At 49.4% G+C, this 25908-nt stretch overlaps 1 protein-coding gene across 3 annotated transcripts; it reads right to left on the bottom strand.

Annotated features, from left to right (window-relative positions):
* Nucleotides 1–916: 916 nt before the first annotated feature.
* Nucleotides 917–25600, bottom strand: P2RX5 (purinergic receptor P2X 5). Of its 3 annotated transcripts, XR_006890792.1 has the most exons (14): nucleotides 25090–25570; nucleotides 13242–13392; nucleotides 12593–12664; nucleotides 12270–12345; nucleotides 12087–12183; nucleotides 11721–11801; nucleotides 11249–11387; nucleotides 10471–10607; nucleotides 9915–10008; nucleotides 9700–9765; nucleotides 7422–7504; nucleotides 6327–6494; nucleotides 4164–4861; nucleotides 917–1238 (listed from the first exon to the last, which is right to left on the bottom strand). XR_006890792.1 is itself a non-coding variant. In XM_046677243.1 (13 exons), exons 1-13 carry the CDS (start codon nucleotides 25224–25226, stop codon nucleotides 4792–4794), a joined length of 1371 nt encoding a protein of 456 aa, XP_046533199.1. In that variant the 5' UTR covers nucleotides 25227–25570; the 3' UTR covers nucleotides 917–4791. The 3 variants fall into 3 exon arrangements, 2 of the variants coding, with proteins under 2 accessions (XP_046533199.1, XP_046533200.1); XM_046677243.1 differs by having other exon boundaries at nucleotides 917–4861; XM_046677244.1 differs by lacking the exon at nucleotides 6327–6494 and having other exon boundaries at nucleotides 917–4861; nucleotides 25090–25600.
* Nucleotides 25601–25908: the final 308 nt, after the last annotated feature.

The raw sequence follows: 25908 nt of genomic DNA, 5'->3' as shown, positions 1-25908 counted from the left end.
AGAGGCCATGGGGTGGACCTGGACCAGATCATGGAAGGCCAGAGTGAGGAATTTGGCCTTGATCATAAGAGCAATTGGGGGAAGGCTTTAGAATTTTAGAAGTGATGTGATCAGATTTGGATTTTTGGATCTGAGAGCTTGAATCCAAGTCTTCTTTTACAGACAGTAGGTGGCACATGGCCAGCAACAGAAATGGATCTGCGACCCAGGCCTCCTGAATCCCATTTTAGATTCTGGACCACATGTTTGCACATGAGGCCAAGAAGCAGCTCAGGCCACAACTTTGCCTCCCTCTCCCAATGACCTCCTCTGAGCCCTTTCTCTGACTGCCACTGAAGATGCTCACTTTCATGGTTTGCACACTCCTCCACTCTCCCAACCTCACCCAGTCCTCTCTCGGGGCCTTCTCTGAGTGGGAAGGGAGGGTTCATTCCTGATGCAGGGTAAGGAGGAAGCAGACCTTACTGCAGGTCCTAAGGGGGGGACGGGGAGGGGTAGCAGAATGGGGGCATAAGGGAGCTGATGTACTTAACCATTCCTCTATTTTTAGGCAGTAAGTTTGTTTGAAGTGTTCACTATTATAAAAAATACTGCAATAAATATCTTCACATCCATATCATTATGAGGGAATTTAATAAGCTCCTGGAGCAGAAGATTAAAACTCGAATCCAGATTACACTCATTGAAGGAAAAGTACCAGTTTTATCAGTGCCCTCCTAGTCTTTAATGTTTCCTCACTTAAAGAGTTTCCTTACTTTTATTTGAATTCCTTTGCAAAATAAGGAATGTAATATACTGTTCACTAATTGTTTCTGTGTCTGCCTCTTTTGGTCTCACTTTCTCCTTACATTTTCCTCTAAAACATGGGGTGCCCATGAAGACATGAAGGGAAAAAAAATCAGGACACTTTTAAAGTTTACACCTTTTATTGTTTTATAACCAAATAAAAATGTCAAAGAATACATATATTGGACAGGTCCCAGAAAATGTTTGCCATCTTCCCCCTTTAATTCTGTGTACTGGCTTAAGGGGAAACAAGCAGCTGGAAGAAAGGTGCATCCTTTGGAGAGAGAGCGTTCTTGCGTTCTCTGGAGAGTATGCTCGAGGAAGTGAAGTTGCATCACTTGGGTGGAAGGGGGTGGGTTGGAGCCAAATGGAGCCCTTTTCCAGACATGCAAGATGCCATTCCAAGTGGGGTGATTTACGACTCTTCAGGGCACTGTAGTCCTTAGAGACACCTGGAGGAAGTCACAATCCTCCTTTATGACTGGTCCCCCAGTGGGGCAGCCAACCACTGAGAAGGAAGAACTGATGTGCGGCCGGCACAAAAGGCAGCCGTGACTAGTCAGTCCTGATGACCCCTTTATCAGAAGAGGGAACTTTGCTTTTTCATGGCTGGTCCTGTGGTATCACATTGATAGCACCCAATTTACAAACTTCACATGGGCCAGCATCAGAGTACTCCCAAGGCATGGAATAACTCAGTCATTAGGAAAATACCAAGTAGATGGCTTTAGGCCAGGGCCTGAACGTACACATAGACAATTCATGATCCTGAACGTCAGCATGGAAAGAAGCTCTTGAGAGGCTGGCACACACATCTTCCTGATGAGGCATCGGCCACCCTGACAGAAAGGGGCTTTCCCAAGTTTGAAAGGAGCTCAAGTGCCCACTTCTTCCCATTACAAAACTAGTTTCTATAAGATTAGTGAGCCTCCCAATTATGTACCAAAACTATCCCCAAAAAAGTGGGGGAGCTGTGCAAAAGCAAGGAAACTTTGGCAGTGTGCAACACTATCCAGAAGCGGTAATGTGGGCCCCTGACGTGTAGTATGGAGGCCACCTGGAAGGCTTTGTTGGACTTGAAGAAAACAATTAGGTTGAGTAAGTCCTTTATGGCAGTAGGGCCTAATGGGGCAACTCTTAAAATTAAAGCAAGTTGATGACAAGAAAACTGGCTCCAGTCATACGGTCTCAATCCAGTTCCTATGTTGCTCCTGCTCACATCAAGGCATTTCTTTTACACATGCGGTTCCCTTACCTGGAATGCTTCCCCATCACCTAGTTAGACTGCTACTAATCTTTCAGATGTCAGTTCCTTGGGGAAACCTCTGGCTACTCATTGAGAACTCACTTGAGTCTGTGACTACATGCATGACCCCTGATGAAGATTCGGCCCCCTAGACTGTAAGCAGCCGGCCCTGGTGGTCTAGTGGTTAAGATTCGGCACTCGGCGGTGTTTCAGATACCAGCTGGGTCACTCATAGTGGACAGGTTTTAGCAGAGATTCCAGACTAGACAGATTAGGAAGGAAGACCTGGCTACCCACTTCCCAAACAACTGGCCATGAAGACCCTATGACTAGCAGCAGAGCATAGTCTGACAGCACCGGAAGGTGAGAGCGTGGCACAGAAAGACCAGGCAGGGTTCCGCTCTCCTGCACACGGGGGCGCTAGGAGTCAGAGTCGACTCGAGGGCACTGCTAACAAAGACTGTAAGCACTGGGGCAGGGGCTGTTTCTGTGTTGCTCGCCACTGTGTCACCAGCATTCAGTCCCACACCTGACACAACAGGTACTCAATAAGTATTTACTGAATGAATACTATAGGAAGACATTTTCATTCCAGTATAAAATAAATAGTACGACTGTCCCCAGGTTATATGGCCAAGTTATATGGCTGCTGCAAAGCAATTCCAAAAACAGCCCAACCCCTAAGCAGCCACAACCCCCTGCCCTTTTTACTTCCTCCCAAACATAAAAGGAACATGCCAGATTATCAAACCCAAGGGTTTGCATTAGTGAAGAAGTGAAACACCACAGTGGATCACCCGGATTTTTCTATTCAGAGGGTGGGTGGGCTTGTTGACAGGTTACCAGGCAGCCCAAGGTGAGGGAGCTGCTTCCTCTAGAAGGGTTCCTGTTCTGAGGACCATTCCCCTCTGCCCCAGTGGCAAAGCCTCGCCGGAGACCCTCTTTCAGGCCCCTTCTGACCGTCTCCAAAGTCCCCAGTGGAAAGATGCTTACCGCCTCCTCTGTGTACAGAGGGGAACCAGGCTTCTCTGACTCGAGCGAGGCCCAGAGAGAGCCCTTCAGAGAGGACGTTCCCTCGTGTGTGGGAGCAGTGGGGCTTGCTAGGCCAGAGGCAGCACTGCGGGCCTTTGCTGCCAAGTGGGTCAGACAGCAGTGAGTGATGAGTTCTAGGTTCCTCCTTGGGTTTACACACAGGCTCCTCAGACATTGGGAGAGGAAGAGGTGAGCTAGCCAGATCCCCAGCCCAGTATTTAAGCATATTCCATTGAGTCCCTTTCTGATAGAGGAGACTGACACTGCAGGCCTCAGGAAAAGCTCATTTGCTGAGTGAGGGCGCAAGTAATCAAGTGGATTCTCAGCAAAACAAGGGAGCCTCCTGGAATTGGTAACACAAGTTGCCTTGGGGAACAGGGGTGGGAGGGGAGCTTTTCACTGTCTATTCTTTTGTACCTTTTAAATTTTGAATCATATAAGTATTATCTAGTCAGAATATTTTAATTTAAACAAATTAAGCATAATACCACTTCCCCAGGGCTGGGATCCCCTCGTTCTCAAGGTAGAATGCCTGTAAGTCTGACCTAGAAATGGGCGCCACCACCAAAGCTGGCCTTTTCCTCGCTCAGAACCAGGCTTTGCAGATCTCAACGAGTGCTCCTCAAACTTTAACGTACACACAGATCACCTGGGAATCTTGTTGAAATGCAGATTCTGATTTAGGAGGATGAGGGAGGGGCTGGAGACTGCATTTCTATCAAGCTCCCAGGTGATGCCCATGCTACTGGTTTACGGACCATACTTTGAGTAGTAAGGCTCTACAGCCACTAAGGGAAGGAAGCAGCAGAGTTCTGCAGGGTCTGGGTGGGAAAGAAGGGGCAGGGCTGAGGGCCTCCCTAACAACAACTGTTTCCACCTGCTGAGTGAGCACCACCCATTGTCTCATTAGCTCTTCAGACCCAGCCTTTGAGGAGAGAGGGAGGGAAGCCGGGCAGGGACACCCAGCCCCACAGAACAGCAAGAGCCAAACCACACAGGCAGATGATCGCCCACCTGGACGAGACGCTATGCCCAGAGGTTCCCGAGGCCGGGCGGTCAGACTGGAGCAGAGGCCTCCTGCCTCCCCTTCCCCTCTTACCTAGAAGCTCTCGGAGGCTCCCTCTCCCCTCAAGGGCCAGCTGCCTCCTGATGGGTCCAGTCCTTTCCTGGTTGCCACCTTTAAATTTGATCCCTGGGGCAAAGCCAAATGTCCCCTTGGATGTTGGCTAAGGTCTTCCTCTGAGGAGCCATCATTCTCTAGAGGCATTTGTGAAGGTCTCAGCAAGAGGCTGGAGGAAGGCTGGAGTGGCTGAGCCTGGCAGTGACGTCTTGGCTCTTGAGGGAATTACAATGTGCTCCCCTCCCTGAAGGCCAGGTCAGCGTCTCATTTAAGCATCTCTTGGATAGGGTCCAGCCCACAGCAAAAAATGTTTACTGCATGTATGAATGCATCAATGTCCAATTGGAGTCTCAGAAAAAGTGAAACCGGCCGCCCTTCCCTCTCCAAGGGCCTCCTCTTCTAGATCTGAGCCTTCTAGCCACTGGGGGGCTCCCCTCCCTACACACACAACAAAAAGCTTGTAGCAAGATCCCAAAGTGCAGGAGAGATGGCTGTGCCTGGAAGCCCCGTCCCATGCAGACACAACGACGACTCTTCCCAGTTCAGAGCTGCAGGCGGTTCTGCCTCCAAGGTCTTCGCCAAATCTGCTCTCAGCCAACACCTCTGGCTACGCCTCCACTGTCTGCAGGTTCTGTGGCTGCTCCACATTCACCTTTCCATTCCCCAGATGGCCAGACCTGTGTGTGGGTGGGTGGGGGCACAGAGAGGTACAGAGGATGGTTGGGAACCCTGTGGACAGGGACGCCTCGGTAAAGGCAGAGTCCACCCGCAGCAGCCTCTCTGGCAGCCCCGCAGGCAGCCAGAGCATTTGCAGAGAGGGGCAGTCTGTCAGAGTCCGGGGTGGCAGCCCAGACACATGAAGATGCACGGGCCTCTGGAGCTGCCCCAGCCATGAGCAGCAGCAGCCACCACGGTGGCACCCTGAGCCTCCCACAGCAACAGGCAAGGCTGCGCCAAGACCAGCAGGGTGGCCATTCTTCCCTCTCGCAGGCTAAAGAGCTCAGGAAGTGACAGCTCAGGGAGCATGTGGGGAGCTGCTGGGTGCCGGGCCTACCCCTGCAAACAGATCCCCAGCCTCCACTGCTTCCTTGCCCCCACTGCTGCAGCCCCAGCTCTCGTCTTTCCTCTCTCCTCTCCATTCTTTGCCTTTCCTCTCCATCCCAGTCCATTTCTCACTCCTCCCCTGCCCAGGCCCAGCTCCCAGCTGGAGGCTGCCAATCCCCAAGTCAGCAAAGAATGAAAGCTGGAGACCAGAGGAAAGTCCACTCCAGGCCAGTGAACTCTGGGACGTGATTAAACAAGAGGAGAGTCACAGAACCCTAGTCTGACTGAGCAGGAGGGACCCCTGTGTCCAGCCCCCACTGGGAAAGAAAAAGGAAAACGCCCAGAAAGAGGGCATCCGTTGAAGGGCACACAGCGAGGCCGAAGCAGAGCAGGCCTAAAAGCCAGCCTGCTGACTCAGCCCAGGGCACCCTCCCAGCACCAGGCTGTCATGTCTGCAGAAGCGGCCAGGGAAAGGCAGCCTGTGGGCCGCCTGTCAGCACAGCCGCCACCCTCCTGAGGCCAGGGCAGCTCCAGAATTTCCACACGGAAGAGGGGCTTAGGGAAGTCATCTGACATGGGGTGGGGGATGGGAGGCTTGAGAAGACGGAATAACCTGATGGAGAAGAGCTGGATTCTAGGGACACACTGCCTGGGTTCAAATCCCAGCTCCACCATTTGTTAGCTGTGTGACTTGAGCAAGTTACTTATTAACCTTTCTGTGCCTCATTGGTAGAATAGGCACTATTAGTGTCCACCTCAGTAAGTTGCTGAAGTGAGATCACATATACAGAGAGCTCAGCGTAGTGCAGGGCAGAGAGTAAGCCTGAGTGAAAGATAGTCGGTTATTGTCCAAACGCCGGGATAGCACAGCAAGCAGAGTGGTTTGCAGTTTACTTAGGGGTACTGAGGAGCTAATGGGGACCATGGGGGGCTAAGGCAACCCCACATTCCCCTCCCTGCAGAGTCCAACTTGGATGGGCTCTCCTGGGTCCTGGCCATCCTGTCTCGTAGCCAGGCCACCCCAGAGCAGGGAGCACAGCAGCCGGCCGTGCCATCTCTGTAGGACCATTCTCAGCCCTCTGCTGAGCAGCCCCTCACCTGGCGGGCTCGAGGAGCTGCCGGCACACACAGCCATTCTCCTTCGGGCTGCCACCTCCGTCCTGCGCCTCTGGCAGCTCTGGCAGCCCTGGCCCCGCCGCGTCCTCAGTCTCCGGGGCCCCACCCTGCCGCGAGGACTCCACCGGCTGGAGACAGACCCCTAGCTCCCTGGGCAGGACACGATCATTAACCCTGGCCTGCGGAGCCGGATGCTCCCCCAGCACTGGCGGGCCGGGCCCTGAGAGCCACTAGCCCTGCAGGGGGCGCCCTCCTCCTCCTCCAGCTCAGTCAGTTGGCAGGTGCGGTCAGGGCTCAGTCTGAGACCGGGCTCAGGGCTTAGGGCTCAGCCTAAGAACCAGGGCTGGGGTTCAGTCCAGGCCAATGACGCAGGCGGACCCTTCCCCCGCTGTCCTAGGCTGCAGTGTGGCTGAGGGAGTGCCAGGTGCCTGTTCGGAGCCCACCATCTGCAACTCATTCTGATCCCACCTCCTCCAGAAAGCCTCCTACAAGGGCTGGGCCAGAGCCCCTGTCCCCTTCCCATCCACCCGCAGACATCAGGATATCCCACTCATACTGCATTCTGCCACTCTGAACACACATCCCCTACCAAACCCACAGCCCCAGAGAGCCTGGAAGTAGGCCCCCATGGTGGGAAAAAAAGTCCATTTCTTCCTTCCCTTCCTACTCCATCTTCCCTCAGCCCCAGCCCACTAGGAACCACCAAGTCCAAGAATCCTAAAACATAAGTGCTGGGAGGCACTATATGTAAACCAACTCTCTCGCTTTGCAGAGAGAGAAACTGAGGCCCAGGGAGACCTAGGACTTGTCCAAAGGTGCCTGGGAGACAGCAGCAGAGCTGGGCCTGGAGACCGGGTCTCCTGCCCATGGCCCGTGGCGGCCTTTTCTTCTGCCAGCTGCACTGTGGCGGGATGCAGTTCTGTAAAGCACGTGTCAGAACATTCCACCTTCCCAGGCCCTCCCAGGGGAGCTCCCTGGGCTCAGCCCTGCCTGCACAACCCAAACGCAACATCAAAGCAGGGTAAAGATTCGGGGCGGGGGGGGGGGGGGGGCGGAGTGGGAGGAAGCACAACTGACCTGGCTTCCTCATACTTCTTGTTGCGGTAAAAGTTGCTCTTTTTGATGAGGTAGATGAGCACCAGGTCACAGAAGAAAGCCCCCTGCAAAAGAGTCGGGTTCCCTGACTCAGAATCCCAGACCTCCAGACAGCCGCCAGCCGCCTGACACGAGATGCATCCTGTGTGATCTGGCAGCAGCCTCTGAGGGGGCATTGTCCCCACTTCATAGATGGGGACACTGGGCTCAGAAAGAGGAACCTTTGTCCAAGGCCACAGAGCTGGACCACGGTGGAGCCAAGGTTCCCCTGGAGTCCATCTGATCCCCCACACTCTCCTAACCCCACTGAATCACGTCTTCAACAAATGTTTGCTGAGCACTCGCCACTGGGGTGCAGGGAGGTTTAAGACAAGGAGACCTTGAGGGACTCTCCTTCTGGTGCAGGAGACAAACATGTAAATTATGAAACAAAGTGACAGGTCCTATGACAAGGAGAGGAGCGGAGGAGCAGAGACAAGACGGGACTTCACTTAGCCTGGGGAGGGACATCTAGGCTGAGTCTTGAGGGCTGAATAGGAGTTTATACAAGGCAAACAAAAAAAGAAGTTCAGGAAGGGCATTGCAGAGGTAGGAACAAGCCTCTCGTGCCTGGGAATTCCACAGCCCTGTGGGGGAAGAGCTAAAGAGACTTCTGGAGAGGTGGATGGGGACCAGCCTGTAAAGCTTCCTAGAGTGTCTCCAAGGCACTGGCCCTAATCCCCCAGGGGAGGCACTAATGGCTTTGAATAGGGGCAGGACACACAATCGTGGCATTTTAGAAAGAGCCCTCTGGTAGTCAGCGTGAGAGAGAGACTGGAGGGGATCTGACAACAAGGACACGACAGGGGTGGTCAAGGACAGATGAGGCCTGAGCTAAGCCAGCTGGGACCCACTGACACCTGAACACACGTGCTTCATGGAGCAGCTTGTGCAAATGTCCGTCTCCTCCACCAGAGGGCGACACCACCCGTGGCACAGAGTGGCGGGAGGGCGGTTCCTGAATGAGTGGCATGGGGTGGGAAGGGGCTGATGGCTAAGCCCGCAGGTGAACTTGATTCTCTGACCCTGGGATCTGCACACCTCTTTTTTTCCCCCAGATACCAAAAATGTTACTTATCAATTCCTTGTTCCCAGAGAACACTCCTCCCACCCCCACCCAACCGCTACCACCCTTTTCCCGTTACCTTAATTTCACAGGTATGCCCCCCAGATGCGCCTGCGTTCTGATTGACCCCCATCATAAGGAAGTGATGACGGAAGGTGGCCCCTCACTCAGAAAGTTCCACATGCAAACAGACATGTGAGGAGGTCTGCAGTGAGGAGGAATCCTGCGGGGCTCACTTTCATCCGTGGGCCACCTCTCAGGAGCACGCCTCTCTGCATCCCGTTACAGGACAGTGTTCCTGGTCTCAGTAAAGTCAATCCTAGGACCTGCCAGAAGCCTCCAAGGGACCTGTTGTGGCCTCCTGGGCGGAGAAAGGAGGCAAGGGGCTGCTGGAAACCCTGGCAAGAGGTTTGTTGGGATAGGCCGAGCCACTCACTGTCGACTCTCATGTCTTTAAAACACTTTCAGAAGAACAAAGGGGCATGACAGATTCGGAGGAAACCTTTCCCTGCCCTCCGCCACTCCTTCCCCTCCAGTGGCCCCTCTGGACCCAGCTAAAGGACACATCTGAGGAGGGACTACAGCCTGACTTCCCCGCGTCATCTTTTTAGCCCCGTGATTCTCAACAGGGGGTAATTTCCCCCCTGGGGGACATTTGATGATGTCGGGAGATATTTTTCATTGTCACAACTGTGGAAGGCGGCACTCCCAGCATCTAGTGGGTAGATGCTGCTAGTGGGAATGCTGCTAAACATCCTACAATGCACAGGACAGCCCCAGAGAAAAAGGAATTATCAAAATGTCAACATGACCATGGTTGAAAACCCTGTATATCGCCAGCTCCGGCCTCTTTTTAGCAGAATTGGAGATGAGGCTTAAGAAGTTCAGGGTCTGACTCAAGATCCCAGAGAACTCCTAGCCCCACTCCCAGCTCCAGAGCTACAGGCAAATGCTTCTCTGGCTGTGGAAAGAGAAACTCAGGTAGTCACAGGCCGCTGGCAGGGGTGAAGTCCCAGAAAGCCCTCTTTACCCACGTCCATGCTGACCTTGCCAGCTCTCGTTCTTTCTGGGGCATGGAGACAGCCGCACAAAGGCAGTGTCCCCTCCCCACCACCAGTGCTCAGAGGGTAAAGGGCGGGAGGGAGAGGTACTCACAGCACCCATGAGCGCCACCCCAGAGCCCACGTTGATGATCGTGGGGATGATGCTGAACTTCCCTGCCTGGGGCAGAGAGAGACAAGGTGGGGTGACCCAGGAATGGTGGACGGCAGGATCCCCAGGGACTCCACCCAGAGCCAGCCCAGGGCCACTCCCAACATGCCCCGCCCCAGACCTACCCAGCCTCAGAATGGGAGACCCACCCCACACACCTTGCCATTCACCATCACATCAAAGCGGATCCCATAGGCTTTCATCAGAGTTCGGAACTGCACCCCCTCTGTATCTCGGTAGTATTTGGCAAACCTGGGGGAGATCCGGCCCAGGGGAGACCTCAGCCTAGCTGGGCATTCACCGTTTGGCAACACAGAACTCGGCTGCTTTGGAGATTTATAAGCATTCTGTGGACCCTGGCCCTCAGCAGCCCCAGCAGAGGTTGCACACCCTCTTGCTGACATTATGCTAAGGATTCATCCACATCCTTGAAATCCTTGCCAGACATTCCCCAAGAGGCAAGGGCTTTCCCACACGCTGGCATCAATGGAGCTGACCTAGCTGAGAAGCCAGGCCCCAGGTGCATGGTGAGCCAAGGGCAATAACACGCTTCTCTCCTCTCCTAGACACAGCCCCCGCTGCTGCCCCCTGCTCCCCTCAGCGGTCCCTCCCCATACCTCCCACTCTGATTCCCAGCCTCAGGAAGGGCACTGGCACCCAGGAAAGGACACAGCGTGGACAGGGTTATAAGGCAGCAGGCTTAGCCCCATTTACCTGAAATTGTACCCAGAAGAGACAGATTTTTCTGAAAATTGGTTGTCCAGACGGCTAAAATGATAGCGAGGATTGCATTCGGAGGGAGCTTTATCAAGATCACAGTCCCATTCGATCTGAATTCCTATCACACCACCCTTGATGAAAAAGAGACAAGAATCAGTGCACAGAACTTTCCGGAGATGGATAGAAGTCACAGACCAGCTCTTCATGGAGAGCTGGACAAGATGGGTCAGTGCTTGGGCAAGGGGTCAACGGCTGGATCATCCTTCCAGGAGGAAGGGGGAGGGTCCAGGCTTCTAAGCCCCTCCTCTGGAGTGGCTGAGAAAAGCATTGCCAATGCCTCAGCCCCGGCTTCCTCCTGCTCCACGCCTCCAGAGAGCAGGGACCTCCCAGGGTGAGCGCCTACAACTGGACGGGCGCCTCACACACGAGCCAGATGGGCCAACGAGGCTCCTCTCGGCTCAGCTTCAGCTGACACCCAAGGACTAAGAACCAAAGAGCAGGTGCCCAGTGTGCCCCATGCCGAGTGCCCGCAGTCGGCTGTGTGTCACAGCTAATTCTTTTTTGTTTGAGTTTTACACTTTTTCTTTTTAATTGAAGTATAATTGACATACAATGTCATTACAGCTAATTCTGAAGACAGTGAATTCCTGGGGCAGTCACTTTGCAGGGCAACCCCACCCCCAGGCCCCCGACGCACTCTCTCCTCATTGCAGAGCCCAGGCCCAGAGCCCTCCAGCCTCCAGGGAGGGCTCCCTGAGTGCATGCCACCCACCTGCAGGGCTATGTCCTGGAAGTTGCTCCCCGCCCAGCTGACCAAGGACCCCACTCGGAAGATGGGGCAGTAGAGGTTCTTGGGGTCAAATTGACAGAACTTCAGGTAAGATCTGTCTTCGGTGTCCAGCACATTGGTCCTGGGTGGAGGCCGTGAACAGCCAGTGAAATGAAGGTGAGACTTGCTGTTCCTGGGCCGGAAACTAGCCTGACCCAGGAGACACTGGGCCCCTCACCCGGCCCAGCCTGAATCCCTGACTTTTGCCCCTACTCGAGTCCTGACTACTTCTCCCACTAACATCCTACTACAAGAAAAAAACAGAGCTCCACCTCACCCCCCGCAGGGGGAAGGGGGCCCCAGCATCACCAGTGGTTCATGCACAGACACTGTCACATGTACACCATGCACGTGGGCCCATGCACAGCCACCAGGAGGGCCAGCCAAGGATCCCCAGTAGCCAAGCCCCACATACTTGGAGAAGTTGAATTTGGGGAAGCGAATGAAGTTCTTTATGTAAACAGTGAAGTCTTCAGCCTTGCCCAGGAGTGGCTTCCTGGAAATCAAGATAGACAGCCTGTCCAGGAGGCCTTGCCCCTGCCCACTCTGTGCCTCCCCAGCCCCATGGTGGCGCTGAGCCCTGCCTGTTCCCTGGGTCCCCCAGAGCCTTTGCCAAGGACAGTTAAATTGGTCATGTTGGGGTGGTGCCCAGGCCTTTGTGGGGTGTCCTGGCTTCTCCCTCAGAATGAGGATCCCAAGTGGACCTGTCTCCACCGTCAGGCTGGGACCCCCTGGACAGGATTGGGTAACCCCTCAGGGTCCCAAGGCCACAGCCACTCACGATGGCCTGGACTTTGTCTCCACTGGGCACCAGGCGAAGATCTCACAGGTGCCCCTTTGCATTTTCCCAGCCCGCAGGCAGCGGCCAGTCTTCACTCCTGAAAGGGTGGGACGGGAACAATGCCAGGAGCCTCCAGGCTCCAAGCCCCTTTTTGCCCCCAGCCCTGGCCACTCCAGGCCTCACCATTTCCAGCCACAACAGGCTCCCCAGGAGGGCAGTCGCTGTCCTTATAGCACAGGCCATCAGGGATGTTTTCACTCTGCCAGGAGAGAAAGGCACCTGGGTGGGGAGTCCCCTGCAGGAAGCCCAGCTTAGAGCCAGGGCCTACCCCAGGAGTTAGGACAGGGTTCCCTTCCCTGCCTGGGGCCCCCCACCCTGCTTCTCCCCCAAACAATGCAGGTATGTGCACTGGTGCATATATCCCCCAGAAACCCCTGCTTCAGGAGAGGGGTGGACCCCACCACTGCCACCAGCAACCCTCCCCAGCTCGCAGTGCCAAATCAAACCTCAGCACAGGTTCCCTGCCGCTGGTTAGGAGTCACAATCAGGTTGGTGACAATGAAGAAGATGTTCTCTCCCTGAGAAACCAGAAAGGGGTTGAGGAACCTCCTCCTGCCCTTTTGGGGACCCTCCTTCCCAGGGATGCCTCACTGACCTCAGAGTCTCTGAGTAGATGTCCTTGGATAGGTCCCTTCCAGGCCCACAACCCCAAACTTCCCCCACCCATGGATCCCTATTCTGCCCTCAGCCTCTGGGGTCCAAGCCCAGATCTGGGAGGAGAAGGGGCAGAGATGGGGTGGCCCCAGCCCTGGCCCAGGCCTCTTGTGAATAGGCCAGGGAACCATTCCTGGGGCAGTGGCTAATATAAGGGAAGCCACCTGACTCATACTGACCTGGAAGTTCTCTAGCCCCACTGGGTCTCAAGAGGCTCAGATTTGTTAGGAACAGAGTGCTCTCATAATGCAGGCAGGGAAGGCGGGGGTTTGGTGTGGGGAGAAGGATCTAGGCAGGAACTCCACCTGCAAACCTTGGCAGCTGTCCTGGGCCAAGGGAGACAATGGATGGAGGGCCCTGGGTCCTGGAGCAGCTTCCCATGTGACCCACCCTGAGCCAGGCCCTGCCAGCCAGGGCCCCAGTGCTGGGTGGGACTCAGACCTGGGGTGGGATTACGTAGTCGGCAACATCCCAGAGCCGCGCCCCGAGATCTGAGGTGTTAGTGAAGGTCACGCCCTTGACTTTGGTGACGATGCTGCTCTCCAGGGAGGTGTCGGTGTCTTGGTAACCCTTCTTCCACAGGAACACCCAGCTGTGGGGAAGGGGCGGCAAGCGGGCGTCAGCCTTGTTGCTGCCCTCAGGGAAGTTTCCCTAGGCCCAGGGTGCAGTGAGGGAAGGCTTGGGGCTCCACCTTTCCACCAGCTCCTGGGCAGGGTCACAATTCCCACTGCTGCCTGAAACCCCATCCTGCAAGCAGCAGAGGTGACAAGCAACCCCAGAGGCAGAGACCGCTGCTCTCAGGAGCTGACGCCCTGCAGTCAGGCAGGCCACCCACTCACTGGCTACCTGAGCTTGGGCAAGCTAACAAACCCTGGGGGTGAGCACAAGGATAACACACCTCGTGCTAAGGGTGTGAGATGGTTAGAGGCAGTGCACAACCTGAACTAACCACAAGGAGACCTCAGAAAAATCCAAATGGAGGGGCATTCCCAAAAGTAGAGTGCAAAATCCCAATCTTTGACACCCAACATACAAGAAACAAAAGGAAAAATAGACAAGTTGGACTTCATCAAAATTAAGAACTTTTGTGCATCAAAGGACACTATCGGGGCCAGGCTGGTGGCACAGCAGTTAAGTTTACACTTTCCACTTCGGCGGCCCGGGGTTCGCCAGTTCGTATCCCGGGTGCGGACATGGCACCACTTGGCAAGCCATGCTGTGGAAGGTGTCCCACATATAAAGTAGAGGAAGATGGGCACAGATGTTAGCTCAGGGCCAGTCTTCCTCAGCAAAAAGAGGAGGATTGGCAGCAGATGTTAGCTCAGGGCTAATCTTCCTAAAAAAAAAAAAAAAAGGCCACTATCAAGAAAGTGAAAAGATAACCCACAGAATGGGAGAAAGTATTTGTGAGTCATATATCTAATAAGGATCGAGTACCCAGAATATAGTCATACGTCACGTAACGACGGGGATACGTTCTGAGAAATGCATCGTTAGGCTATTTTGTCATTGTGTGAACATCATAGAGAACTCACACAAATCTAGATGGTCTAGCCTACTACACACTTAGGCTATAATACTAATCTTATGGGACTACCATGGTATATGCGGTCTGTCATTGACCGAAATGTCGTTATGCAGCACATGACTATACAGAAAGAACTCTTACAAGTCAATAATAAAAAAAGACAAATAACCCAATACAAAAGTGGGCCAAGGATTTGAGTAGACATTTCTCCAAGAAAGATGAATAAATGGCCAATAAGCACATGAAAAGATGCTCAACATCATTAGTCAGCAGGGAAATACAAATCAAAACCACAATGAGAAACCACTTCACACCCACTAAGATGGCTATAACCATAAAAACAAAAAATAACAAGTGTTGGTAAGAATGCAGAGAAACTGGTACTTGCTGATGGTACCTGCTGGGGAAAATGGTTTGGCAGTTCATCAAAAGGTTATCATACAACCCAGCAATTACATGACAAAGTATATACCCAAGAGAATTGAAAACACGTGTGTACATGAATGTTCTTAGCAGCATTATTTATAACAGCTAAAAAGTAGAAACAGTCCAAATGTCCATCAATAGATGAACAGAGAAACGAAATGCAGTACATCCATACAATGGGATATTATTCAGCCATAAAAGGAATGAAGTACTGATCCATGCTACAACATGGATAAACTTTGAAAATAGTATGCCAAGTGAAAGAAGGTAGACAAGAAAGGCCACATATTGTATGATTTGCTTTATATGAAATGTCCAGAATGCACAAATCTACAGAGACAAATGGTAGATTAATGGTTGCCAAGGGATGGAGGGAGGGGAGAGTTGCAACTGACTGCTAATGGATACTGGTTTCTTTTGGGGGTGATGGAAATGTGCTGCAATTAGCTAGTCACGATGGTTGTACAACATTGTGAATGTACTAGAAACCACTGAATTGTATCATCTAAAATAGTGAATGACATGCTATGTGAATTTTCCCTCAATTAAAAAATGGTAAAAAAAAAAAAATCCCATACACTTCAAAAAATGTCAATATCACGAAATAGACAGACTCTGGAACAATTGTAGATTAAAGGAGACTAAGAAGACATGACAACTAAATGCAGATTTTCTTTTGCTATAAAAGTAATGATTGGGACAATTAACAACAGGTCTGTAGGTTAGACAATATTGTTCAATGCTAATTTTCTAATTTTCATACTTGTATTTGGATAAATAAGAGAATTCCTTGTTTTAAGAAATACACAGTGAAATATTTAGGAGTAAAGGGGCATCATGTCTGCAACCTACTCTTAAACAGTCAGAAAAAATTCCGTATGCATACCATTAATCTACCATTTGTGTGTGTGCCTGCAGAGAGACAAAGGGAGAAAGACAACACCAATGTAGTAACATGTTAACATGTGGGGAATCTAGAGCAAGGGCATTAAAAAAATTTTTATACTATTTTGTAACTTTTCTATAAGTCTAAAATTATGTCAAAAATACAAAAAATAATTTTCTACAATATGAGATGGTTCATGTAAATTGCTTAGCACAGTGAGCGCAATACAAAAAATAATTTTCTAAAATATGAGATGGTTCATGTAAATTGCTTAGCACAGTGAGCGCCTGGCACAGAGGAAGAGCTCAGTGAATACAACTCACCAACTTATTGCTGATGTTACTGTTAATGTTAGAGGTTGTCCTGGTAAACCTCCCCTCGGGAAACTTGGGGACACAGGGGCCAGGAGAGGGCAGGAAGCTGCCTGCCTGAGGTCATACAGCAATGGTATGGGATGTCCAGCACCTCCCATGGCACTGGTAAGGGTTCTCAGTATAGTAGGTACCAACCAGGATGTGTCTACTCTCCTCCTCTCTGGGGCCAGAGCTGGCATGTCCTGGGCCCTAGGCTATCCTGTCTCTAAGGAATTCTGAGAGGGCTGTATGGGGGATCAGAATTGGCCACCCCAAAATGTGTCTCTTTGCCTTGCCTTGATTATTTTTAACAACAAAAGACTGAAAGAAACTTTGACCTTCCCCCAACCTGCTAAAAGAAATTTAAAATAAAGGCCTGTCCTCAGGACAGGCCATCACCATAGATAACTCTGAGTATCCAGTAGGCTGGGAGGATCCTTGCTAAGCCCACTCTTATCAAAGTTCTGTTTATCAAACATTTGCTTTTCCTTCTCCATATGAAGCGCCTTCCTCCCCTCTGAAGCCCCAAACCACTCCCACCTCCAACATCCTCCTTTGTCTTTAGCTGAAGATGATATTTAAGATGAGAACCTTCACCATTTTGGCAAGTTACTCAGTTTTCCTTGGTCTCTCCCATGTATGCATGCTATAAAGCTTTGTTTAATTTTCTCCTGTTATTCTGTCTCGTGTCATTTAATTCATAGCTGGGCTAGAAGGACCTAGAGTGAGTAAAGGAAATGTTCTTTCTCCCCAACAGTTTGGTGACTTAGATGGGATAAAATTTCACTGGCTGGACACTGCTCACTCCTGGACTGCTGCTGCTGAGCGATCCTGGACCCCTGACGAGAGCCAGCAGGAAGTAAGAGTTCTTACTACGTCAGTCTCTCAGATCTCTGCCTACAGGGTCCAATGGAAATAAGAGTGGTGAGGTTTTTTTCCTTTTCTAAATTTAGATTAGCAGGAGAAAATATTGGTGAGGCTAGCTTCTTGGACTCAGCGACTCTAGGATTTGGTTGAGTACTCATTGGTTGTAGATCCTTTTCCTCCCAGAGATAGTACTTTTCCTTGTCTCTTTCTTTTTTTGTCGTTTGTCACAAGACACAGGCATCTCTACAAGCCTGTTGTCTGGGAACATGCACATAAGGTGAAAGCTGTTGCTGAGGGCATCTTGGAAGCCAAAAAGGCCCCAAATATGGTGGGTGCAGGTTGAGCAGTTAAGAGCCATTAGGGCACTCACCATTTCAAGAAGTCTCCCATGGAAGGATGAGTTGGTCATGGAACGGGGTAGATGACACAGGTCCCCCTGCCAACTTCAAGAAAATGTCCGTGCAACGACAAGGTACTCTGTAAAAATCCCCAACCCCACAATGCCTTCCTCCTAGGTATGATTCTGGTTCCAAGAGACCCAAGGCTTAGCTAAAACTGCTAATGTGCATATCAGATGAGGTTTTTTTCTATTTTCTTATTCTGTGTCTTGAGAGCTTGGCTTTGTGACCTTTCTGGTCTCTGCCATCCGGAGGATGCATGTACTGGCATGCATCTTGGCAGCCAGTCGAGTGCTGGGGCTCTGGGACACACTCTCTTTGTCTGGCTGTGTCAGCTCTCAGGGGAGCATGTCAGAGGGGGTCCCAGTTGCTTTCATAAGGGACTTTTGTCGTCTCAACCTTTGTTGCTTGCTGTGCAATGAAGGCCTTTACTTTCTTAGACTGTTTTTGGGAGTGAACTTTCTGGATCTCTTTTGGGGATGCCTCTTGCGTCCATGGTTAAGCTTATTGGTATGAGTCACTGTTAGGATCCTACTCGTCCATGTGGCCAGACGATGGATCATTTAAATTGGGAAAACTTCTGAATTGGGAAAAAAAATTTGTGAGAGCTCTCATCATAATTTTTACTGGTACCTATGAAAAGGCCAAATTAAAAAGGAAATACAAAAAAAAAAATGACTAGCCTTAAGACCCTGACTCAGGTTACAATTAAATTGAGAAAATGTAAAAGTATAAGTATTGATGAGATTATAATGGTTGGAATGTTTGAGCTGATTTTATATAAAGAGGTTATATCAACTTTGCCTGAGTATGTTTTAAAATATCTGACCGAGAACGTTTCCCCCATCCAAAATTAGAAGACCAAGACCTACTGATAAAGCCCTAATGAAAACTATGATTAGCGGTCTAAGAGTTGATAGAATTCAGATGAAATTTTGTAGAAAAACTGATATATTTATGGGCTTTATGTGAAGTGACTGTATCTCTTTTTGCTGGATTGTATCGTGGGGATAGACATTGTGTCTCACTGGGGAACATTTCCCCTGCCTGATTGTAAGACAGCACATAAATCTAAAAGGGAAGTCAGCAGGGCTGCCTGAGCCCACATCGTATGAGATAAAACTAGAGGCTAGTATGAGGGGCTAATAAAAAGGATAATGAAAGCCCCCCTCCAAGGTAAACTGGTCTAGGGTTAAATTGTACACTTAGAAAGAGGGCTCATGTTAAATGCTTTGTTCAGACTTTTACAGCTGTGATACATTGTCCTGAAAGTTTTACAACATACAAATCTTTGATTCGCCTCTTAAGTTAAAAATTCCCCTGATAGAAAGAAGCAATTGGAAGGGTGTAGCTGGAGGAGGGATTCAGCCTCATTTTTATCATTCAGGCTGTAGTCCAGTTCTTTAGGGAACTGGAAACAATCGTCTTTGTCTTGCAAATCTCTCCAAGGCTGGAGGTATGGTTCTGGAAGGCAGTTCAAAGTTCATCTGTCTTTTGCCAACCCCAGGGCCTCCCCTGTTCCTCCGAAAGTACTCCTAGACATTAATTGAGACAAAAGATTGAGACATGAGAAACTGATGAGGCAATTATCCCCCAGAACCTCCATCTTGAAGAAAACTTGACTGCTTTCTCTGTCTTTATGACGTAGATTTTCTGCTCCCATCTTCTCTAGGACCTGAGAGCCATTCTTGGAAATGCAAATGTTTCTCAGAAACTAGTGAGTTTTGTATTGCACCTGATTCATAACAAAAATTTAACATCTATGGGGGCCGGGGCCCCATGGCCAAGAGGTTAAGTTCACAAGCTCTGCTTCAGCGGCCCAGGGTTTCACTGGTTCGGATCCTGGGCACAGACCTAGCACTGCTCATCAAGCCATGCTAAGGTGGCGTCCCACAGAGCACAACTAGAAGGACCTACAACTAGAATATACAACTATGTACTGGGAGGCTTTGGGCAGAAGGAGAAAAAAAAGAAGACTGGTGACAGATGTTAGCTCAGGTGCAAATCTTTAAAAAAAAATTAACATCTCTGTCTGTGTCTACCTGTGTGTTTGTGTGTGTCTATATGTATGTTATATATGTGTGATATTTTATCCCTAGATGGTATGGCCAAAATTAAGAGCTCTGTTTAACTGGCTTAAAGTAAGCATTTACATTATTTCTAAATGTAATCGAAACTAACCCAAATGTCACTCACGTTAACATGGTAAATTCACCTTTGATAACTGAAAGCTTATTTAAGTTTGTTGCTTTGATTAAAATGGACATGTCCTCTGAGTTATCAGCAATGGATATGATGCAGACATGCAGCCTGGGTTTACTAGTTAAATAAGCTCATTTTATCCCTGTTACAAACTAGTCAGCATAACAACTTAAAATGATAGCTGATTTTGTCTGATGTCTCAAAGTCTTTATAGGCAACCTAAATAATTATTGGAAACAGGTAAACTAAGCAGATGTGGAAAAGATAAGAATGAATTTTTTAACAATAATTATGTGTTATAACATGTGTATTTAAAATAACTTTCAAAATCTTTTTGGTAACTTAAAACTTTGAAGTTTTGCTTCCATAATGAAATGCTTAAATAATGAAAATCCATTGAGTATCTAGTTCATTTGTAAATAAGATAAAATATTAGAGACTAATTATTAAATATACTACTAAATATTAAAAATACTACTATTTGGCTTCTTATTACAGAGAAACTAAAAAGTGTTTGAGTCTATTGGTAAACATGTCTTGTGTTTTATTAAAAGATTGTACTATAAAGTAACATGTATTTTAAATTATAAAAAAGTATTTACAAACTTGCCAAGCCACAGAACGCTAATGTAAAAGAAAGCGTATGGGGCCAGCCCTGTGGCTGAGTAGTTAAGTTCACACACTCTGCTTCAGTGGCCCAGGGTTTTGTTGGTTTGGATCCTGGGCACGGACCTAGCACCGTTCATCAGGCCATGCTGAGGCAGCGTCCCACATAGCACAACCAGAAAGACGTAAAACTAGAATATACAACTATGTACTGGGGGACTTTGGGGAGAAGAAGGAGGGAAAAAAAAAAAGAAGATTGGCAACAGATGTCAGCTCAGGTACCAATCTTTAAAAAGAAAAAAAGAAAGTTTATAATTGCTTAGTTTTTACTTAAAAATTAAGGTTTCTAAGGGTTAAAAATTCTAATATGTGATTAAATTACTAGAAATTAATAAAGAAAACATATTTGCATTCAAGGAAAGATGTAAGTTTTCAGTAAAGAAGGTATAAAGAATGGAAATATTTTGTTTGTGTTGTTAAAAAAAGATAAATTTGTCCTAAAGTACTAAAAGGGAAGAAAGCAAGCATGGGACAAATTCTAAATGTAAAAAGAAAGTTACAGAACATTTGTAAAAGAGAAATTCTAAAAAGAGTTTTGTGCATGGTCAAGATGGCTAAAATTAAAATGAATTTAATCAAGTAAATGAGTTTAATATCAAAAGTAAGCTGGTGCAAAATTAGACTTTGGTTTTTTTTCTGCTCTTAAAAGGATAATTTTCCTGAACTTTTAGTCTGCTGCTGGTAAAGGGATTATGAAAGGTGTTTTCTTTGAGTAGCCTACCAGAATGGTAGGGATTTTATGTTTTATCAAAATTAATTTCCTGTATTGTTTTATCAGGTCTGTAATCACAGGTGCTAAGGTCTTACAGCTATTTAATCTTCTGCATTCACTAAAAATCTTGGTCACTATGGTCAAATGGATAACTAAACATTGTTTCAAAGGGACCTATGGTGTTATGTGGGTAAGTATTATTGATATAAGTGTTTAATTCCTAAAATTCTGATCTGTCCTAGTTGTCAGTCATAATTCTAGTTATCTTAAAGTGTAGTATGTCACAGAAATAACCAAGTTTCTTTGTCAATTGTCATTTTTAAGTCTTTTGTCATTTACAGACAGTTTTTTTAAAGATTTTATTTTTTTCCTTTTTCTCCCCAAAGCCCTCTGGTACATAGTTGTATATTCTTAGCTGTGGGTCCTTCTCGTTGTGGCATGTGGGATGCCACCTCAGCATGGCTGGATGAGCAGTACCATGTCTGCACCCAGGATTCGAACCGATGAAACACTGGGCCACCTGCAGCAGAACGTGCAAACTTAACCACTCGGCCACGGGCCGGCCCCTACAGACAGTTTTGTTTAACCCTACTTTTACAAATGTCTTCATCTTTAGAGATTCAAGGAAAAGACTCTGACACATTCTAAAATACAGGTTTCTTACAAGCTTTCAGATTATGAAACTGAACTGGGTAAGAAATTACAGAACTCTAACAGAGAAACTGATAACCCCATAACACTGCTAACAGAAGATTAAGATTAAAAATCGATTACACAGGACTGAATGAACGGATGAGGATGATTTTATGACCTTTTGTTTAAAATATTGTTGATTTTGTAAAAAGTTGTAGGTTTTTTTAAGATTTAAGGAAGGGGCCGGCCCAGTGGTGCAGCAGTTAAGTTCACACGTTCCACTTTGGCGGCCCGGGGTTCGCTGGTTTGAATCCTGGGTGCGGACATGGCACTGGTTGGCAAGCCATGCTGTGGTAGGCACCCCACATATAAAGCAGAGAAAGGCGGGCACGGATGTCAGCTCAGGGCCAATCTTCCTCAGCAAAAAGAAGAGGATTGGCAGCAGATGTTAGCTCAGGGCTAATCTTCCCCCCCCCCAAAAAAATAGATTTAAGGAAAGCTTTTTCTCTGAAGCTACCTATGACACAGCAATTTGACAAATTATACTTTTGTAAACAAAATTGAAACATTTACCTTTTCCTCCCTACCTGATCCCTCCAGAATTTGGAAACTCTTAGTAAGCATTGTTATTTTCAAGGCAATATAGTTATTTACATAAGTTCAATAAAAATCTGTTCTCCTTATAATAGGACAGAATTGGAAACATTGGTTATCTTACCAAAGCTTTGACTGGAATGTCATATTCGAGAGAAACAGTCATAGACTCAGATATGACCAGACAGCTTTTGAGAAACAAGGACTGGACTCAATGGAATAAAGTAAGAAATACGCCTTACCTTGTTTCCTAGAAACCTTATGGATAAGGAAGGTCACTTATCTGGCAGGTGACTGGAACCTTGAAATATTTTGGGGAGCTCAAGAAGAGAAAAATTCACCCAAATCTGTAGGTGTGACAGGTTTTGATAAGTCCTTGGCTTTCCTGGCCTCGAGAGCCCTTTAAAGTTCAATCTAGGATTCCTTATAAAAAGTTTCAGCAAAGCAGGTTTAAAAGAGCCTATATGATCAATCGCTATTCTTGCTACACTTATGTAAATAATTGGGCCAAATTTATTGAAACTAAACTTACTTTACAACCCAATCAGTCTTAATTTGGCTATCTTTGGTAAAAACGAGGGTGATTTTAGAGAGAAAAATTATGTTTCAGTACAAACTATACTAAATGTTTGTGGATATTAGATCCTAGTTCTATTAACTGTCTTTGAGGTTTTTCTTTTCTACCTGTAAACTAGACTGGATCCTGAATTCTTCTAGTCTCCTGAAATATCTGGCTGCAAATCTGCAAACTAACATTTTCCATTTTTTCCATCATTTTCATTCGGAATCACTGAGAACTGAACCTGCCCTTTTTCCTGAAGCCTTGCAAACTGAAGCTGAATAACTTGATATAAACTTAGGAGAGGTTCATGTCTGTTGCTGTGTAAGACACCTGAATACCTGATGACATCACCAGAGACATTTCAAACTGCAAAAGATGCTTCGACCTTGACATCTAAAAATCTTCTTGACAGGCTGTCCCCGGGCTCAAACTGGTTTATAATTTGCTCCAACCATTAACTTTTGTTTTTCTTCTTGTTTCCATAGAAATACTTCTTATTAAATACCTGATTGCTTGCTTCTACAATATAGGCCTGACTTCGGGAGCTCACCTGCATCACCGCCTTCTAAAATGAATTTAACTGGACTGACCTATTATCAGGACTAAGAAATGTGTTCAGTGAGATGGAACAACCTACCACTCAGCTTCTGGACTACGAAACTTCTTGAAGTTTCAGAGGACTGAGAAACTTTTTAAAGTTTCAAAGGCAGGACTGTGGGGAATCAGAATTAGCCACCTCAAAATGTGTCTCTTTGCCTTGCCTTGGTTATTTTTAACAACGAAAGACTCTGAAAAAGACTTTGACCTTTCCTCTAACTGCCTAAAAGAAATTTAAAATAAAAGCGTATCCCCAGGACAGGCCTTCACCACAGATAACTCTGGGTATCCAGTAGGCTGGAAGGAGCCTTGCTAAGCCCACTCTTATCAAAGTTCTATTTACCAAACATTTGCTTTTCCCTTTCCATGTGAAGGCCCTTCCTCCCCTTTGAAGGTCCAGACCACCACCCCCAACATCCTCCTTTGTCTTTAGCTGAAGATAGTATTTAAGATGAGAACCTCTGCCATTTTGGCGAGTTGCTCAGTTTTCCTGGGTCTCTCCCACATATACATGTTATAAAGCTTTGTTTAATTTTCTTCTGTTATTCTGTCTCATGTCAATTTAATTTGTAGCTGGGCCAGAAGGACCAAGAGTGGGTAGAGGAAATGTCTTCTTCCTCCCCAACAGCTGTGACCCTTGAGCCAACCAGCCATTTCAGTAAGGACACACTGGGTTGGGCCTGGACAGAAACATTCAGCAAATACTCAAGGACCAACATTCACTCATTCATTCACTCATTCATCTCACACCTATTCCCTAAACAGTCAGGCAATGCCAGGCTCTGTCCTCATGGCATTCCCAGGCTGGAGAGAGGCAGGCAGACATTAAGCAAATGATCCCCCAGATAAGCATTTAATTACACCGTGGGAATGCCTCGGAGGAAAAGAGGAGGGTTTACGGGGAACTCGGGTCTGAAGGATGAGTGGGCTAACCCATTAGAGGAGGAACAGCATGTACAAAGGCCTCAGGTGGCAACAGCCAGGGACCTTAGGGGCTCCAGGTGAGGTCAGCTGCCCTCCCAGGAGAAGTGGCTGCTCCTGCTCCAGTCCGGAAACAGAAGAGACTCAGCAGCATTTACTAAAGGAGTAAAAGAGATGCACCAGCATTCCAGTCAGCTGGTGTCATCCCCTCCCTCCACCTGTCCCCTTCCTACTCCGGGGTAAGAGCTCTGAACAGTGCCGGGCTGAGCAACCCCAAGGAGCTGCCCCCTCAGCTGATGGCACCAGCTCCTGCTAGGTGGGAAGGAGCTGGGGAGGCAGACAGCTGAGCTGGGGGCAGGCGCAGAGGGCCCTTGGCAGGACCCCTGCTGGACACCTGAGAGGTCACACACGCGTAGGGCGGGTTGACCAGAGGGGAGTTCTGGGACATGCCAGGCTGATGAGTTGTCCCAGCCCGCAGCTTGGCACTGAGCTCAGTGATTATAAATAACCTACCAGGTGCCTGGGCCAGCGCCAGGCCAGGGCCCAGGGCCGACAGCTGTAGCCCAGCCCCCTGCATCCTTGCCCCCTTCCCATAGCCCTGACAATGGGGGCTCCAGCCCTGGAGGAAGGAGCTGCCCACGGAAAGCCTCATAAATCCAGGAACCCAGAAGCCTCTGCCCGCATCTCATCACCTCCAGAGCGGGTGAGGGAGCAGAGGGCTCCCTTCCTACCCCTCACCCTTACAGCAACGGCCCAAGGAGGGCCCCCTCCCACGCAGGGTCATAGACCCCCAACCACAGGGGACATCATGTGCACACAGGCCAATTCCGGGGCCCTGGAGAAGGTCCCAGCTGCTGGCCCCCCGCCATCACCACCACCACCGCCAACCCCCGCCCCCGTCCCCCACACCCTCCCTGCCTTCCCAAAAGCCCCGGAGAACTCACATCACGAGGTAGGCCAGGATGGAGGCCTGCAGGAGCCGGTAGAGCAGGCCCACCTTCTTGTTCTTGGCGATGACATACTTTGCGGTCTTGTAGTCGAACAGCGACTGGAAGAGGCTCTTGCAGACCACCTGTCCCATGCTGCTGTCTCAGCCGGGCCCAACCGCCGACCGCGGCACGTGTGCCGCACGGGGCGCCGCCGCGCGCCCGCCTCCCGGCCGCCCGGCCCTCCCACCTCGGTGGGCGCTGCGCGGCTCCTGCGGGCGGGCGGGCGAGCGCCGGGGGCGGCGGAGCGCGGGGGCGCCCGGCCGGCGAGCGGCGCGGATACTCAGAGAGCCGCCGCTGGGATCCGCTGGGGCCGGCGCCCGAGCCTCGGACTGCGACCTTGCCGCCACCTCTTCCTCCCCTCCTCCCCTCCCAGTGACACCGCCGCACCGAGCGCCCAGCCGCGGGCCTGGGAGGGGCTCCCCGGGGCCGCAAGCCCGCGCGTGCGGCCGCCCCAGCGGGGATCGCTGCGCCGAGGAGTGAGGAGGCAAGGCGGGGAGAGGAGGAGGTGCTCCTTTTAAAGCAAACCCCCTTTCTCTAATCCCAAAGAAATCCCAGGGGTTTGGCCTATCGAATAGAAAGGGGAAACTGAGGTCAGGGGAGGCGGGACCTACAGCACGGGAAGCGGAGGTGAAGAGGTGATAACGAGCATTAGTAGGTAGACACAACAGGTTTCTGGACTTTTTCCAGCGCTCCAGGGGAACCTGGCTCCCCCACGCTGCCCCCAGGCTGGGAGAGACTAAAGTCTCGTCCAACCCCTGGCTCCCGTGTCTGCTG

The sequence above is a fragment of the Equus quagga genome, chromosome 11, assembly GCF_021613505.1.
Source record: "Equus quagga isolate Etosha38 chromosome 11, UCLA_HA_Equagga_1.0, whole genome shotgun sequence".
In the NCBI taxonomy this organism is placed as follows: Eukaryota; Metazoa; Chordata; class Mammalia; order Perissodactyla; family Equidae; genus Equus; species Equus quagga.
The sequence above is the reverse complement of the archived record's forward strand: the minus strand, read 5'-3'. Positions and strand labels throughout refer to the sequence as shown.